The sequence below is a fragment of the Mobula birostris genome, chromosome 9 (assembly GCF_030028105.1).
Source record: "Mobula birostris isolate sMobBir1 chromosome 9, sMobBir1.hap1, whole genome shotgun sequence".
NCBI classification, from domain to species: domain Eukaryota; kingdom Metazoa; phylum Chordata; class Chondrichthyes; order Myliobatiformes; family Myliobatidae; genus Mobula; species Mobula birostris.
In genome coordinates this window covers 153,959,882-153,979,605 of record NC_092378.1, presented here as the reverse complement: position 1 = coordinate 153,979,605, position 19,724 = coordinate 153,959,882, and the positions used below count along the sequence as shown (strand labels likewise).

Here is a 19,724-nt window from a genome sequence, read left to right as displayed (position 1 = left end):
GGATCGCTCCACATGCGATTCATTTGCCCACTGTTATCCCTTCTGGTACTTATTCTTGCAAGCGGAACAAGTGCTACACCTGCCCCTACACCTCCTCCCTCACTACCATTCAGCGCCCCAAGTAGTCCTTCCCAGTGAGGTGACACTTCACCTGTGAATCTGCTGGGGTCACCTGTTACATCTGGTGCTCCTGGTGTGGCCTCCTGTATATTGGTGAGACCAAACGTAGACTGGGAGACTGCTTTGCTGAGCACCTAGTCTCCATTCACCAGAAAAAGCAAGATCTCCCCATAGCCACCCATTTCAATACTACTTCCCATTCTGACATGTGAGTCCATTACCTCCTCTACTGCTGTGAAGAGGCCACACTCAGGCTGAAGGAGCAACACCTTATATTCCACCTGGGTAGACTCCAACCTGATAGTATGAACATTGATTTCTCAATCTTCTGGTAACAGGCCCCCACCTTCACCATTCCCATTTCCCTCACTCTCCTTATCTCCTTACTTGCCCATCAGCTTCCTCTGGTGACCCTCCTCATCCCCTTCCTTCCATGGTCTTCTGCCTTCTTCTCCAGTCCTTTATCTCTTTCACCAATCAACGTCCCAGCTTTTTACTTCACCCACTCCTCCTCCTCTCCCGGTTTCACCTATCACCTATGACCTTGTGCTTCTTCCTGCCCTCGTCTCACCTACTTACTCTGACCTCTCATTTTTACCAGCCCTGAAGTGTCTCAGCACAAAATGTCAACTAGTTATTCTTTTCCATAGATGCTGCCTGGCCCTGCTGAGTTTCTCCGGTATTCTGTGTGTGTCCCTGTATTAAAGGCCTAAAAGAATCACCACTTCTCTCTTCTTTTTTTGTTCATTATGTGCTGTGCTGTATGATGTTGGAAATCCTGGTCTTTCTAATGACTCATTATCAACACTCTTCAAAGACTGTCTGTCTGGTGTCAGTGGTCACATAACCGGGACCTGTAATATGCATCAGCTGCTCATACAATCATGCACCATCTGCTCCCATGGCTTCGTGAGGCAGGTGGTGCTAGGCAGGTGCTAGATCTTGCCCAAGGGTGTCCTACAGGCTAATGGAGGGAAGCAGCCCCCTACTCCTTCTTTGTTAGTGACATTACCTCCACTCTTATCTCTCTTCCATTACGACCCGAAAACATTAATCAGGACACACTTCTCCGGCAAAAGAGAATTACAATGGAAAGTACTAAACTCTCCACTAGAACCTGTCTCTGTTGTCTTTGCACGATTTGATTAGATTGTTTGTGCAGGTATAGATTGGTAATGGGTATCAGGAACTTCAGTTCAATAGTGACACTATTTGAATGATTAACGTTATACAAGTTGTATTTCAGGAACAAACAGCAGCTTTCCAGTAAATGAACATTGTCCCAAGTTACCAGAAAGATCTTAATGATCAAAATGGTCTGATTTCAATTATTCATTTGTTTGGAAATATCTTGCTTCATACAGATGTAAGTTAGTGAGATTATTGCCTCATACCCAACCATATTCGGCAAGAATCACCGTTACTTCTCAATGGTGAATTTTTCAATGTAAAGGTTCCCACCAATATCATCTTTAATTAAGCTCAGCTTATTGTGCTAAAAGTACTCCAGTCCTACACAGCAGTGGGTATTTGGGAAAACAAGTTGCCAGTTAGGACTTATTCAGGAGGAGATTAAAGGATACAGTTGGTCATGGCAGGAAACAAGTGAAGGTGATACTTACGTTTGCGGCTGGGCAGGGTCGTCACCCAGAGTGACACTTTCGCCTTGGATCTCGTTGAAGCACTTCTCACAGAAGTGATACCTGTCAGCAAGAAGGCCATATTTGGGTGAACTGTTCGTCCACACAACACAGCCAGACCAGCAACGGAGCCACCAATCAGAGAAGAGGGCAGATCACCACGGCCAGAGGTTTGGTTGGTTGATTGATGAGATTACGGGTCAATTGTTTTACCAGGGTTGGGTCAGGTCAATGTGGACAATGGGGAGGGGAGGGTTAAGAAAAAGGGGGAGGAACAAAACAGCACATACAAAGTAAGACGGAACACCAAGACAACACAGAGCAGAAAGCCAAGGCAAAGCATAGATTAGCATTTGGTCTCATTGGATAGGTTAAAAAGCAATACACTAAATAACTAGATCATTAAAATCTGATTCATGGGCATGTTGCATCTTTGGATTATTAGTGCTTCTACGAAAAATTTTAGCATGTTTCTCAGGCTAGTTTATGGTTAGTCTGTTTCTGCTGAAGGGCAATACACCCATCATTTCACCGTGTTCTAGCTGTCTCTTATTCCCTTTCTGGTTTGTTAAATGCCAACAAGGATCCTCTAAATTAAGAATCTATTAAATATCTAATCAACACATTGCAAGTTTTGCCCAGACAACTGTCACAGCTGGCCTTCTTTCCTGCTTGTGTCTAGAGCCAAACTTACAACAAGCATCATTGAAGGTGAAAACTACTCCTCACATGTATTATACGATATACATGAGGAGTATTTCTGTCATTACAACAGCAGTTGGGCAAGGAGGGGATCAAAATGCAAAGCCTCATTTGGAGAGAATTTGAAAAGTGCAAGTAAATCATTCCACAGTTAAAAATATTTTAAAATATTTGTAACTAAGCTTAATAGACTTTCCTTCCCATCTCAAAGTTTATCCTCTTTAAAAATGGCCAGATTCCAAAATCTAGTCATTCTTCAAAATGTCTTGGCAAACAAACAGCCAGAATAGGACCAACTTGTTCTAGCATTATATTAAATTGAGAGAAATCACAAATGTACATGCCATCATTCAAATCCTCAATTAATATTTGAATGTCACATTATATACAGCATTTGGAGTTTCTGAACTGTCAGGAGTGCTTGTTGATTTAATGAAATCGATTGTGGCACAGCCACTACATATAACATTTTATATACTGTCTCATGAGTTAGGTGGGTGAGTTTATAATTTTGAAAAAATCAACAGAACACTGAGCTGAGCTTCTGCCCTCAAGCCTGATCTGTAGGCCACTTACTTAATTAGTTAAAAAAATATATTTCTTGTTATAAGTTACTTTTTTTATTATGCATTACAATGTACTGCTGCAACAAAGCAACAAATTTCACGACATGCCAGTGATATTAAACCAGATTCCGATTCTGACTTGTTAAAAATGTTTGGGTAAGGCAGAATAAAATGGTTGAGTTAGGCATGGCTGTCAATGTTGGCCCCATAGGGCCTGTTGATAAGGATGGTGGTGCAGGTTAACAGCTTACTCCTGTACTTAAATTCTTGTTGTTTGCTTTAAAGGTTTCTAATTTTCTGGAATCTTCCAATTTTGTTTTTTTTAGTTTAAATCCTCAGAAGTTCTAATAAAAATGCGAACATTTATAATTCAGCTCCTTAAATATTTTGCATTTTGAAATCTGAATGGAGATAAGAAACGATGCTAAAGACTTGACTATGCACTCTAGACGATTAGAAACCCAAATGCAAGCTAAAAATTTGAGTGATAAAATAAGAAAGAAGCTGGCTGGGCTGCGATAAGCTGCATGGCCACAGAACAAAACAAATCCGGTCACCTGTAGTAATAGTAAGGGTAACTATGCAAGACAAAGATTCACAGGAGTTTGAAGGTGAGGGGTGAGCAAAGGGAACGTGAATGCATCCACAAAGCAGTACCAAATATTACACAGAGGACATATACAGATCACTGTCAAAACTGGATTAGGACTAAGGGTGCCACAATCAACAACATACTAAAACAAAAAATAGATCTTCTGCAATTTACAAATAAGTACTCAGAATTAAAAATCTTGTTTCTGCCCTGTCAAAAACAATGCCTAACATGCCAATTTATTTAAAAGTAGACTTACCTTTCAGTTCTGTTCTCGGGTATTTATGATTATTTAGTCATTGGTGCACTGGGAGATTTCCACATGCACCTGGACAGTACATAACAGGACATGGGACAGAATGGACAAGTAACTCCATGCTCAGAATGGTGTTGTGCTGCCAGCTCCAGTGACTCTTTCTCTGTTTCTCCCCGGGTCAGGCCCCCGGAGCTTAGTGATGCTCACTGCCAGCTTATGCCTGTGGTGGACGCTCTCATACCTTAAACAACACACTCAGCCTGCACATCTCAGATCTGGACATTCAGGTGCTATGTAGCTTTTACTGCAAGCACGGGCAGCTGGTATGATCACTAAGATGATTAAAAATAAACGGTAACGAGATGGATAATAGTGGTATAATATACTGCCATGCAGGATAATGTCCTGGTTAGTCATTATACACCTTTATATTCAGGACAATCTTTACAGAAGGGTTGGTTACAACGCAGTATTTACTTCAGAGTTCCAACTTTCTTTCTCTTATTGCACAGCAATAAAATGAAAACAATATCCACTACCAGAGATAATGAAGTGGAAAGGAATATTTAAATAAGAGTAAATTGACAGTAATTAAAACAGTGGCTGCAAAGTTTATTTTGTTTAGAGACACAGCGCAGGTCAGACTCCTGGCCCAGTGAGCCGCATCGCCCAGCAACCCACTATTTAACATTAGCTGAATCACAGGACAATTTACAATGCTCAACTAACCTACTAACCTGTATGTGTGAGCTGTGGGAGCAAATCTCTCTAAAGTGATTTAATTTAGCAGATTCAGAACAGAAACAAGAGCTCCTCTAACTGTTTAAAAAACATTCTTACAGTCACTAATACCACACAACAATTTTATTAGACCAGTTTAACCAAACTTGAATATATTCTTAATATCATGGGCACCCTTAGCCTAAGCGAATGTGTGGTTCATATAAAGATTTAATTATCATGCTATTTTATTGTTAAAATGCTATCCTACATAGACTGTCATCATTTACAGTAACATATAATGTTTGATCCAAATTAACATGGAATAACAGGAAATGATCTGTCAAATGCAGTCTTTATAATTGAAGAACTGATGTCAATTAACAAATTACCTTGGGTATCCTGGTCATGTTGGTGACTTTTCGCCTGGTTAAAGATATAGCCTCTATGATATTTACTTTTCAATTTGCTGAACTTTTTGTAATTATAAATACACAAAAAATACTGTAGTTGAAGGTTTGAACCAAACTTTTTTTGCTTTACTTTTAACATGGGCACTCCACAAACTAATCTATAAGAATGTAACTCCTGGCATTAAGTACTAATGAAATTTTAAGTGAGTTGTTGTGAGAAATGTTGGAACATTGTCTTGTTTCGTTGTATAAATACAGTCAGATGGCAATAAACTTGAACTAGAATTTGAAATCAAATTTCTACTCCTTTCACTGGAACCACACTTCCAGAAGGTTATTCTAAACGCAGGACAACGTTGCTGTCCAAGTGCATGAGTGGATGCTGCTTTCTGGTAAAACTTGGCACTGCTGCGAATTCCACCGTGTCCACATGACCATAAGGAAACAAGAAACAGCCAATAGGTGTAGGAAGAGCGTGAGCTGATGCCCTCTTGTCGGCTCTCTCATTCACACACACCCAAGCTCCTGCCTCACTGCAAGGTTCTGAATGGCACCAGGAAGTTCATTCATTTATCTGGACACACAGGATACATACACACTCTCATTCAAATTAACATACAGGCATTCTGGAAGGAAAAAAAAGCATTTAATTGAGTTGCACAGTATACACTTTGCCAAATGCAACAATAAAATCCCGAAGCCAAACTCTAACTACTGTCTCAACTGAGTTTATCTTCATCAATCCATAAAATATAGCACAGATGTGAATCGACCTGCAACCTTTGTAGAACACTAACACAACAGTTTGACACGAGCAGACACGCTGTTCACCAGGGACTTGTGAAGTGAGATGTACTAATTTATAAAATTGATTCCTCTGAACACTACCTGCAAATTGTTTAGTAGTATCTGACTGTTATTTAAGTACATCTAAATTTCTTGCTGGTGCCAGTTAAAACCTTGCCTGTGATTTCTTTCTGTCCAGCAGCTCGCACAGCCACAGCCCTGCACACAAAAATTATCATTCAGTTCAACAACAGTAAGCTGACTTTGCTCAATATAGTTGTACTCTCAAACCATAAGATTCACCAACTCAAGAATGGATCATTGGAACTCTTGGATGACAAACCATGTGCATTTAGGTTAATTCACATAAATCCGCTGCCCACACTTCTAACTTGCTTTTCCCTTTAGTTCCCTGTATTTTAGGTTTGAGAAACTAACCTGCCAAATTTCAAGATTCTGACAAATGGGTTCAGACACACAAAAGATCAATCAAATATTCAACAATCAGGATTAAAAATGTCTTTGCTAAGGGTTAAAGATGTTGTAGTCTTGGTCTAACAACTTCTATAAAAGTATAGATTTGCACTGCAAATTCAACAACACAACCAAACAACTGAAATATTGGATGGATTTAATCTATTAGACAGATTAATAGTTCAGCATGGACTAGATGGGCTGAATGGCCTGTTTTCTGTGCTGTAGTGTTCCAGGAATATTTATTGGTTCTTCAAAGAATATCAAATGCAGTTGTTACCACTTATTATCTTAAAGCGAAATATGTTTACTATTGGAAGTGACTTTTTTTTTAAAGTGGGAAGTTGATGATCCAGTTAAAAAATTGATCCAAAACAGGATTGGAAAAAGCTGGAGAAAGTTGCAAACTCAGTTAGCTCCACTGTGGTTACGAGCCTCCCTAGCACTGAGGACATCTTCAAAAGATGCTCCTAAAAGGTGATATCCATCACTGAGGACCCCCATCACCCAGGACACACCCTCTTCTCACTGCTACCATCACAGAGTAGGTACAGAAACCTGAAGACATACACTCAAAACAGCTTCTTCATCTCTGCCATCAGATTTCTGAATGGACAATGAACCCATGAACTACATTTTTTCTTCTTTCTCTTGCTTTTTTTTGTTCTATTTATTTAATTTTCTAAAATATATTTCTTGTAATTTATAGATTTTAAAATATTATGTATTGCAATGTACTGTCGCAAAACAATAAATTTCATGACATAAGTCAATGGTATTAAACTGATTCCAATTCTGAAATTGCCCTGTGATTATGAAAATAGGGGCAGCGAGCAGCAAATGAGAGGTTATACTAAGTAGATTGTCCACTAGAATACTGTATCCAGTTTTAGGTGCCTTCCTTTGGGTAGTATTTCAACACACTAAGTCACTGTGACTTAATAGTTGCATCAAGATGGAAAGCTCAGAGTTAAAGAAATTGGAATTCTGTTCACTGGAACAAAGGGATCAAATTCTTCTACAGTGTGAGGCCTTTTGAAAGGAAAATCTTAATCTTTCCTGCTTAATTAGAGGGCAGTAATTCAAAATAAGAAAAAGTAAAGATGGCGGTCACAAGGATTAATTTTTCCACATAAAGAACCTGTGGCATACTGAATTGCCAAACAGGAAGGGTGGTAGGAACTGATTACACTACATCACTTAAAGAGAAGTGAATACATATTTGCAAAAGAGACATTTGAAAAGGTTGCAGTATTGTGGTAAGGGAGGTGAGTTTGGACTGAGATGCCTAGATGGAAAATGGAACAGAGGTGGTTCTTTCAGAGAGCTCGCGCAAGTGCAGATGATTCAGTGGCCGACCATGTGTCAACAGATTAAGTTATTAATGGTTGCTCTCAAGATGGAAAGCTCTGAGTTAAGATGACCATGTTATGTACACTAGCCAAAGTTGCTGTAAATATTTTTGTGAATTGTTCTGAATGTTCCTATAGAGTCATCGTATAGACATTTTATCCATGCTGACCATATACCCCTCCGACATTGTTTTGTTGTGGGTTCTGGATCAGGTCTAGCAAGACCAGGGCTGGCTGCAATCATTATTTTGGGACAGACTCCTTGCAGAGTTTCCCCACTTTGAATATCTCCCTGTTTTGTTTATATAAAGAGCACACTGCACACGAAGAGAATGTCTGAATTGAAGGACAGCTCTTATGTACCCAATCCTAGTTCAATACCCTCAGACGAATATGTAACAGTAACCAGGCAGCAATGAATCAGCTCCATAGTTTTTCAAAGGTTTGTCCTCAAAATAGTGATTGCAGTTAGTCCTAGTCATGTTAGACCTGATCCAGAATCCACATCCAAATAATGTCTGAGGGTAGGATCTCTATGCATCTATAAGAAAAGGAATTTAGAACGATTAACAAACATTTTTACAGCAATCATGCATAGAATTTGTTATATAGGAAGTATTGCTTAAAGTTTGTGTGCATAAACAAGGAAAAAGGACTTTATAAATACCTGGCTTAGTAATTAGCAGCTCTGATATTATATATTAATAGTTGTAACCTGGGATACTATACTCCTAACTGAGCACAAAAATTATTTTTGTTAGATACATGACAATAATCTGCGAAGGACTTGAAGAACAATGGCAATTGTTGCAAATGGAAGATTGCAGATCTGGTTAAAAACATAGAACACTACAGCTGAGTACACAGGCACTTGATCCCACAATGTTGGCTGATCTTTTAACCTACCCCAAGATCAATCTAAGCTTTCTCTCCCCCAGAGCCCTCTATTTTTCTATCATCCATGTGCCTATCTAAGTGCTTCTTGAATGTCTCTAATGTATCTGCTCTGTCCCTGATGCAGCCTCCCGGCAGTGCGTTCCACTTAACCAACCTCTAACATCCACCTCCCCCCCCCGTACTCTTTTCCAATCACCTTAAATTTATGCTGCCGAGTATGAGCCATTTCTGGCCTGGGAAGAAGTCTCTGGCTGTCCACTCGATCTATGCCTCTGATCACCTTGTACACCTCCATCAAGTCAAAATGTTCTTTCTATTTATAACCAAACTGCAACTTCCAGGAACTCCAGGAAGAAACTCTTTGACATTTTTGTCCTGATCTTGTCTTTATTTCAATCTACAATTTTCATGTATTCACCTTCTGCTCTGACAGTTTCCTACTTCAGGTGTTGTGAACTTTAGCTGCCCAAGCACAAACCTGAGTAACTTGCCAACAAAACATTGCGTGAATAGCTGCTACAAGTACACCAAGGAATAAGGATTGTGCTGCATGGAATCACCCAACAAGCTAATTTGATAGGTACTTAATTAATCAGGGTGTCACAAATGTTATGGGGAGAAGGCAGGAGAATGGGGCCAAGAAAAAAAATATAGTTGCAAGAAAAAGTTTGCGAACCCTTTTCGTTATATTGTGGCTCTTTTACGAAAGTAAGACCATTAGACATAGGAGCAGAATTAGGAGCATTCGGCCCATTAAGTCTACTCTGTCATTCATCATGGTTGATGTACAGTTGCAAGAAAAAGACTGTGAACCCTTTGCAATTTCCTGGTTTTCTGCATTAATCACTCATAAAATGTGGTCTGATCTTCATCCAAGTCACAATAGTAGACAAACACAATCCGCCTAAACTAATAACACACAAACAATTGTACTTCTTCTCATCAATACTGAGCATACCATTTAAACTACTACAGTCTAGGTTCAAAAAAGTATGTGAACCTCTGGGGTAATGCCTTCTACAAAAGCAATTTGCAGTCAGATGTTCCAATCAATGAGATGAGACTGGAGGTGTGGGTTATAGTGGTGCCCTGCCGTATAAAAAAGACACACAAAGTCAAGTTACTGCCAGCCTGCTCTTCTCAAGAAAGATCTGTTTACATGCACCATGCCTCGATCAAAACAACTTTCAGAAGTACTTAGAAGAAGAATTGTAGAGATGCATGAAGCTGGAAAAGGCTACAAAAGCATTTCTAATGACCTGAGTGTTCATCTGTCCACAGTAAGAGAAATTTTCTACTGTCTGTCTGCCTAGGTACCATGTCCAATGTGGACTTTGGTGACCATGGTTTTCCATATAGGTCTATCCTTCGTTTTTTGGATGACTTCCATTTCTTTGATGTGTAGCCATCTGGCGATGCTTTTGATGTACATAAGCTGAGGTCTTCCTCTAGGTTTGCTCCCCTCGATCTTTCCAGAGAGTTTTTCTATGAGTTTTTCTAGTTCATCTTTCCTAGGATGTGTCCTAGGAATCTGAGTTGTCTTTCTCTTATTGTTGGTATGAGTGATCGAAATGCTGGGGCTCTTCTGAGAACTTCTTCATTTGATGTGTGTGTGGCCCATGATATTTTTAACATTCTCCTGTAGAACCATAATTCAGCTGCTTCTAGTCTCTTTTCCATTGCTGGGGAAATGGTCCAGCATTCACTTCCATAAGTCAGGATAGAATAAATGTAGCACTGCAGTGTTTTGTTTTTAGTGTGCATACTCATCTTTCTGTCTGCTAATACGGGCTTCATTTTTTGGAAAGCTTCTTTCACCATTGCTATTCTGTATTTGATATCAGTGTCGCACCTGCCATCACTTGTTATTAGGCTGCCAAGATATTTGAACTTGTTGACTTGTTTGATGTTTGTATTTCCGATCTTGATCACACATTGTGGGATGTTTGTCTTTCTGGAGATGACCATGCTTTCTGTCTTCTTGGTGTTGATTGAGAGGCCTCTGCGATTACTTTCTGCTGCCACTATAGTGAGTAGTTTCTGAGTCAGCTATTAGTACGATGTCATCAGCACATCTGATGATATTTATATTATGGCCCCCAATTGTGAATCCTTTGATGTCTTTGATACTTCTCAAGATATTTTCACTATACAGGTTGAATAAGTCTGGTGAAAAGACACAACCTTGCCTGACTCCTCTCATGATATTCACATACTCACTCACTTCTCCTTCTATTCTGATGGATGCTGTCTGGTCCCAGTATAAGTTTCTTAAGAAACGTATATCTTTCCCATCTATGTGAAGATCTTGAAGCATTTCCAGAAGATCTGGCTGTTTGACAGTGTCAAAATTTTCTACAAATGAAGAAAATTCATTACTGCTGCTACTTTCCCGGGCATTGGGTATCCTGCAATGATCACATCAAGGGTACAACATACAATGCTGGAGGAGGTGAAAAAGAACTCAAGGGTAACCACAAAAGACCTGCAGAAATCTCTAGAACTTGCTAGAGTCTCTGTTCACGTGTCCACTATAAGAAAAACACTGAACAAGAATGGTGTTCATGGAAGGATACTACAGAGGAAACCACTGCTCTCCTTAAAAAACAATTGCTGCAAAAGACCACCTGGATGTTGCACAATGCTTCTGTGGACAGGTGAGACAGAAGTTGAACCTTTTGACAGAATTGTATATTGCTATGTTTGGAGGAAAAAGAGCAATGCACATCAACACTAAAACCTCATCCAAACTGTGGAGGGTGGTGGAAGGAGCATCATGGTCTGGGACTGCTTTGCTGCCTCAGGTCATGGACAGTTTGCAATCCTTGAGGGAACAATGAATTCAAAATTGTATCAAGGCATTTTACAGGAGAATGTCAGGGTAGCAGTCCGTCACCTGAAGCTTAATAGAAGTTGGATGATGCAACAAGACAATGATCCAAAAGACAAGAGTAAGTCGACAACAGGATGGTTTTAAAAGATTCTAGATTCTAACTTGGAATGGCCAAGTTAGAATCCAGATCTTAACTCAACTGAGATGCCATGTCACGACCTGAAGAGGGCTGTTCTTGCAAGGTATCACAGAAATACTGATGAACTGAAACAGCTTTGTTGGAGGAATGGTCTAAAATTCCTCCTCACCATTGTGTAAGTCTGATCAGTAGCCACAGGGAATGTTTGGTGGAGGTTATTGCTGCTAAAGGAGGTTCTACCAGTTATTAAATACAAGGGTTCACATTGGACTGTGAACGATTAAACAATGTGTTCAATAAAGACAAAAAAAACTACAATTGTGTGTGTTATTAGTTTAGACAGATTGTGTTTGCCTACTATTGCGACTGAGGTGAAGATCAGACCAAATTTATGATTAATTAATGCAGAAAACCAGGAAATTTCAAAGGTTTCACAAGCTTTTTCTTGCAACCGTACATCAGCCATGATGAATTCTGCTCCTATGTCTAATGGTCTTATTTTCGTAAAAGAACCACAATATAACAAAAAATATTTTATAAGATTTGAGTAAACTTAAAACAAAATGAATATTATTCTTAATGACATACTTATTGTGAAGTTGCAGATCTTCCCCACCCCTACAGTAATTCAAATGCCATTACAAATCCAAAACAGCGAAAACAATCTGGCAATCCAGCCGAAAAAGGGCAGCTTTGTGCAAACTAACATGTACAAGGTACACTGAGCATACGGCAATAAGGACAACACAACACAACACAGTGTGAACCAGTGTCTCTACAAACTGAAACAGCAAAACCTCAAATAAATCAAAGCATTAAATAGTTCACAATTACATCTTTTATAGAACCTAGTTCATTGGCTTCCATTCTCAAAACTTTAATTATCCTAGATTTACAACACAATTATCCCTACATAAAAATATACAGCAATAATCAAAATGCTGCTTTCCAACAACCAGGCAATGAACTTGGTTTGTCTCTAAGAGGACAATTTCCATTCTGTATCTTTTAACACAATGTGGAACACCTCCACCCCTACGTTACCTTACCTGTTCTGATAGCTGAAATATGTGGCATCACGAGGGATTGTACACAACTGTTTCCCATAGCAGCACAATGTCTGAGGGGAGAACTCATACTAAGGAAGGAAACACAAAAGAACAATTTTAGCTGATCAAAACTGTGGTAATTGTGTCAGAGTTCAAATCAAATTTTGGAGCAAACTCATTAAATGCAGCAACTTTGGCCGTTTCAGTACTACATATAGTGAACAATCTATGCTTCTTACCAACTTTAATGCAAAATTTAGACCATAGAAATAAGAAAATAAAATCACTGCACTAAGATTACAACATATGTAGGGCCATATGTATATCTTAACTCTGCCATGGACAGTCCCAATCCTGGCTACAAAAGGAGGGGTTTGACATGGGATTAGCAACTCTAGCCCATTAAAAACTCAAGAGCCACAGAAACTCTAAAACCATCCCCGAGAGAGGAAGGACCTTCACCTAGAAGACATATGAAATCTTGTGGTGAAGGCAGAAGCCATAGGGCTGATCAACCTTCAGCCCAGAGCCAAGGACCCTGGGGAGCTGCTGGTGGCGGCCTCTCCCCAGTAGGGGTGATGGGCTTAAGGAAGTAAGTACAAGGACATTGTCATGCTTTTTGTGACAATGAGTTTACAAAGATTACAGATATTGTTTTTAGAGAATTCAACTTTCCCACTTCATATCCATCGTCCAAGTCATTAATACACATTGCAAACAGCTATGATCCCAGCATTCATCTTGTATCATCCCACTGGTCACTGGTTGCCAAACTAAACGCGACACCTTCATCCCTACTTGCCCCTTCCTGCTTGTTAGCCAATACTCGATCCGTGTCAATGTAGTACTCCAGCATTAGTATCCTCAGATGTCATGTTCTCAGCTTTGGTGTCCTTGTAACCATGCCTCTGTAAAGGCTTCTGATCATTTCTGATTACCTTTGTGCTGACAGTTTACTTAGCTTATCTCGAATGCTTTGTTCATTATTTGTTATGGTGTTCATGTATTTATGTACATTTTATTCCATGACCATACATTAATATCTAACTTTATTTTTATATAATTCTTTATTCCTTATAATTGTTGAATAATGTTTTTGTTGCATACCGTGTGAAGACACTTCAGCAAATTCCTAATATGCAAGACCATAAGACATAGGAGCAGAAGTAGGCTGTTCAGCCCATCAAGTTTGCTCCACCATTCCATCATGGCTGATTCTGGAACCCATTTAACCCATACACCTGCCTTCTCGCCATATCCTTTGATGTCCTGACCGATCAGGAAATGATCAACTTCCACTAAATATACCCACAAGCTTGGCCTCCATTGCTGTCTGTGGCAGAGCATTCCCCAGATTCACTACCCCCGGCTATAAAAATTCCTCCATGCCTCTGTTCTAAAAGATTGCCCCTCAATTTTGAGGCTGTACCCTCTAGTTCTGGATACCCCCACCATAGGAAACATCCTCTCCACATCCACCCTATCTAGTCCTTTCAACATTCAGTAGGTTTCAATGAGATCCTCCTGCATTCTTCTAAATTCCAGTGAGTACAAGCCCAAAGCTGACAAATGTTCCTCATATCTTAACGTCTTCATTCCCAGAATCATCCTTGTGAACCTCCTCTGGACTCTCTCCAATGATAACACACCCTTTCTGAGATATGGGGCCCAAAACTGTTGACAATACTCCAAGTGCAGGCTGACTAGTGTTTTATAAAGGCTCAGCATTATCTCCTTGCTTGTATATTCTATTCCACTTGAAATAAATGCCAACATTGATTTGCCTTCTTTACCACAGACTCAGCCTGTAAATTAACCTTCTGGGAGTCTTACATGAGGACTCCTAAGTCCCTCTGCACCTCTGCTGTTTGAACCATTTAGATAATAGTCCACACTATTGTTCCTTTTATCAAAATGCATTATCATACATTTCCCAACACTGTATTCCATCTGCCACTATTTTGCCCATTCTTCCAATCTGTCTAAGCATTGCTTCCTCAGCACTACCTACCCCTCCACTTATCTTCGTATCATCTGCAAACTTTGCCACAAAACTATCAATTCCATTATCTAAATCACTGACAAAGAATGTGAAAAGCATGGTCCCAATACTGTCACCCGAGGAACACCACTAGCCACTGGCAGCCAACTAGAAAAGGCCCCTTTATTCCCACTTGCTGACTCCCGCCTGTCAGTCATCCTGCTGTCCATGCCAGTATCTCTCCTGTAACACCACAGGATTTTATGTGTGGCAGGCTCATGTGTGGCATCTTATCAACACCTTCTGAAAATCCAAGTAAATGACATCCACTGCCTCTCCTTTGTCCACCCTGCTTGTTACTTCCTCGAAGAGCTCCAACAGATTTGTTTGGCAAGATTTCCCTTTACAGAAACCATGCTGACTTTCACTTATTTTATCATTAGTCTCCAAGTACCTCGAAACCTCATCCTTAATAATAGACTCCAATACCTTCCCAACCACTGAGGTTAGGCTAACTGGCCTATAACCTCCTTTCTTTTGCCTTCCTTCCTTCTTAAAGAGTGGTGTGACATTTGCAATCTTCCAGTCCTCCAGAACCATGCCAGAATCAAGTGATTCTTGAAAGATCATGACCAATACATCCGTTTACATGTAATTGTATACGATGAATAAAGTTGATCCTTAATGCACAAAGCCTTTAGGCTTTTTTTTTGCTATTCTAATCACCTTTGTTTGTACTGAAGTTCTATTTGTGTCACATCCTTGATTTTGCTGCCTCCCAGTTTTTTTCTGTTCTTTCTTTCATTCTGTTATTTATTTATTTAGAGATACTGCATGGAACAGGCCCTTCCAGTCCGGTGAGTCACACCACCAAGTAACCCACTTATTTAACACTAGCCTAATCACAGGGCAATTTACAAAGACCAACTAACCTACTAACTGGTACGTCTTTGGACTGGGAGGAAACTCGCACACATATGGGAAAGAGTACAAACTTTCTTACATAGGACGCTGGAATTAAACTTTGACCTCCAAGGCCTCGAGCTGTGCTAATCACTGTGCTACCCTTGACTTTCTCTCTAGTCACCTTGTTTATGTTCCTAGCCCTCTACCACTCCAGTTTAAACTGATCCCCAACAGCAGAAGAGTCATCTGTTGAGAGGTAACTCTCCACAGATGCTGCCTGATCCAGTGAATATTTACATCACTTAGTTCCTATTTCCTGTTTCTGGAATCTGCAGTTTTGTGTGTGCTACAATTAGCTTGTACAGAATTTTTAAAAGAAGTGAAAAAGGAGGGTAAAATACATTGGGAGAAGATGACATCTCGCTGATTTTATTTTAAAGACTCTGATGTTAATAAGTGAATAAATACCCTTTATATTTACACTGATGACAAGGTATTGTACATTTTGTCTCAATTGGCTGAGTTCATAATTGTAATTAAAAAGTAGGTAACGAAAATCACACCAGTGACAGAGCACAGTTAATGCAAACTATACATACACTGAGTGCTTTCTACATCACTTCACATATTTTTGATATAAAGGATCTTACCTTTCGTCCACAGCAGTAGCCAAGAGATTGCATGACTGGATCAATCTCAAGCTCAAAGACCTCGGCTAATTTTGTACAGTATTTATATACACGTGATGTCTTGCGATTGTACAACCATGCATTGTTGAACATCAACCATACATCTTCTACATACTGCCATGGCTCCTGGTACTGCCCAGTGTCCAGCTTCCGTTTTATCGTCGACAGATCCATGGGACTCTTCACTATGTCAAAGTAATCCTATGAAGAATATGTGAAAGAGAAACATTCAGTCATCTATTGCAGTACTCTGTAGTTTTCAAGTATTTCAAAGCTGCAGTGCTATATTTTCCTCTCGGTTTTTGTATAAAATATAAGTGTGGATTTGAGAAACTTCACTTTAAAAAAAAACAAGAAGAATCTTTAATATGAGGTGGGATTATATGCAAGAGGTCAGCATTCAATCATCATGGTAACATGAAGCCTACTAGCATCCATTATGCCCTTCAGTTCATCTGAACACTAAGTAAAACATGGTAAAATCACTTTGCATTATGAAGCTTTTGATTCCTTATGACCACTTTCCTAAGTGTTTCTGACTTCTCTTAGTCTTTTCCTGTTACTATACGTAGGTAAGTGTGAAGCATTATGGATTTAACTGCAAAGTAATAAAATGCTGATGAGACTTATCCTGTCTATAAGGGTAGCCTCCAACCTGACAGCACAAACATCAACTTACGGTAATTTTTTCCTCCTTTCCTCTTCTTCCATCTCCTACTCTGGCTCCACGCTCACCTTCCTCTTCACCTGCCTATCACCCCCCACTGGAGCCCCTCCTTCTTTCTCCCATGGTCCAGTCTGCTCTCCTATCAGATCCATTCTTCTTCAACCCTTTACCTTTTCCACCTATCACCTCTCAGCATCTTCTCCCCCACCCACCCACCTGGCATCACCTTCCTAGCTTGTACTCCTTCCCCTCCCCCTCACTTTTTATTCTGATTTCTAATCCCCTTTCTTTCCAGTCCCAATGAAGGGTCACAGCCTGAAACATTGGCTCTTTATTCCTCTCCACAGATGCTGCTTGACTTGCTGAGTCCCACCAGCATTTTATGTGCGTTGCTCTGGATTTCCTGCATCTGAAGGACCTCTCAAGCTTAATTGTCAAATAAGTTTAGGACAAGTTTAGTTAATGCAAGTTTTGTATAAAGGACTATTACTAGGCATTGCCACTAGACTGAGCCTGTCAAACGAGTGAAAATAAATGGTCTGTGTCAGTTGCTCACCGCAAACCATTAGTTATGTTTTTTACATTCTGATTTCTGTGATTTTTCATCAACCACAGAAATCATCTTGCGTAACTATTGTTCTCTGAAAACTGGCAGACATGTTTTAGACCACTGACAATCTTCGGGGAGAAAAGTGGCTAGGACCAAGCAGGTTTACATTATTTTCTATAAAAGAACTTCAAATGACACTTAAATCAACGACATTTCTGTGAGTGAAGCTACGTTCTGTGACAGAACTTACCACTGACATATGTCGTGAAATTTGTTGTTTTGTGGCAGCTGTAATATAATGCAAGACATAAAAATTACTCTAATATCTGCAAGTGACCAAAGGGGTATACGGCAGTCCAGGGGTGGCATGTCTGTAGCAGCAAGATCTCAAGAGCAAGTGTATCCCAGAAATCACAAACGGTGCAAGTGGTGGGACGCTTAACAATGCTCTCTTAGCTGTTAATGGTGCTATCATTGCAGAAAATCCAAGAACAATATTTCTGGTGTTACGTACCTCATGGATATCTTGTGATTGTCTTATGAGGATGATGTAATGGTCTTTTGGAGGTCACCTGATGTAATTTTCCCACCGGTGAGGTCACGTGATGACCTGTTCTCACCAGGAATGTAAATGTAGACCCCTGGTGACGCAGTTAGTTTTCCAGTTAGAACGTTAGTCAGATACTCCACTCCGCTGCGTATTTGCTTTATGACGCAGTTTTGATTTAAAACGGAGTTTTACGTTCTATTGTAAGGTACAACAGTGTTGGGCCGGCAGTTTAACCAACTTCTGCCAGGTTTGTTGATGTACGTTTCCAGTAGTATTGGAGAGTGAAGATGGGAACCTGAAGGAGTCGTTCAACGGTTGAAAGGATCGACCATTATTGAATTCGTTCAAGAAAGAGTGATCTGCATGAGATAGCCTCTGCTAAGAGCAGCAGAAAAGGCTGTGAAGGATCTAGTAGCCAGAGGGAAGGTCAGTGCCTTTAAACCGTTTTATTTCCGTTCTCGTGAATCCTGTAGACAAGGTAGGTTCCGGCTGGGACTGGCGTGACGTCGTGTCTTCGAGGAATTCTTTACTTCAAGAAAGTCTCTCCTAATTGACTGTATAAATCTCTTGGACTTTCGAATTTACCATTCTAAGAACTGTGTTTGAATTTACCGCATTAAGAAATGTTTTCGCGTTTATCGCTTTAAGAACTAGTACTGAGTGGCGGTTTGTTAAGTGGCCACATAGCAGTTTACTTCTGGTTAAGATTTTCGTTTTATAATGAGCAGACTTTAATAAATATTGGATTGTTTGATAAAACCTGACTCAATTCAATTCAATATTCATTGTAGCTGGTCACGTGATGCTGGTGTTACACCCAACCAGAAACAGAACTGGTTCAAGACCAAGGGAGAAGCTGGGTACCTGACTGAAACTGACTCACCTCCTGGCTCCCTACAGCCCTCATCAGAAATGTGAGGTTAAATCCTCCAGTTGTGTGGATGACTGCAGTTCCAATCATAACAGGAAGCATCAGTAAGTTCAAGTTTAATTATCACTCAACCACACATGAATACCGCCAAACAAAACAGTGTTACTCCGGAGCCAAGATGTAAAACACAGTATCAACAGTCATACCTAGCACAAGCCACATAAACCTCATGTAAGACAGCAACCACATGGTTTCTATCAGTAAAATACAGTCATACAAAAACAAATATAGTCCAAGTCCCTAAGTCCATGAATGTTGCAGCAGTTTGCAGTCAAACAAAACACAGTTTGTCTTCTGCCAAACAAACATGGGGAGGGCAGCACTGAGTCCAGCTTAGACACTGCACCACACTGCCTCCAGTTGAGTGCACTGACTCTGACGTCTCTCTCCTGGGTGGTTGTTAGCAGGTGACAGCCCCGCTTGAGGCCTAGTCCTTCCCATGACTGAGGCCAGCTCAGCCGCTGTCTGCCTCTCCTGCCCGCCAATGAATGAATAAATGGGACTTGCAGCATTCCACATTAACAATATCCAGCAGGGTGTTGTGATCACAAGAAAAGCAACTAAAACAATCACTTGTTGTTAAAATGCATGCCCCCTTATTGCACTGACTCTTCCAATGCCTCTCTGATGCAGGCAGCAGTGTGGTCCACAGCAAGTTTTTTTCCTCCAGTTTCTCCACCAGCCACCAACTCACTGATGGGGTAGATCTGCAGTACTTAAAATTCTCAATCTCCAGCAATGTCTTGCAATCATAAGAAATATGTTTAAGAAGGACAATAACACGTTTAGTTTGCTCCGTAGGAACCACTGTGATTGAAAATGCTGCTACCTTACTGCAAGAGTAAGGGCAAAGAGACCCGCCAACCTATTCACCAGCCTAAATGTACACTCGTGCCTCTACTGAAGCAGGG

At 40.2% G+C, this 19,724-nt stretch overlaps 1 protein-coding gene across 1 annotated transcript in view; it reads right to left on the bottom strand.

Annotated features, from left to right (window-relative positions):
* crebbpa (CREB binding protein a) overlaps positions 1–19,724 on the bottom strand; it is a 158,265-nt gene that overhangs the window by 39,548 nt on the left and 98,993 nt on the right. The window contains exons 18-20 of the mRNA XM_072269213.1: positions 16,077–16,316; positions 12,540–12,628; positions 1,743–1,823 (exon numbers count right to left, since the gene is read on the bottom strand). Of these exons, the coding sequence (XP_072125314.1) occupies positions 1,743–1,823; positions 12,540–12,628; positions 16,077–16,316 (410 nt within the window). The remainder of the gene's footprint in view (positions 1–1,742; positions 1,824–12,539; positions 12,629–16,076; positions 16,317–19,724) is intronic.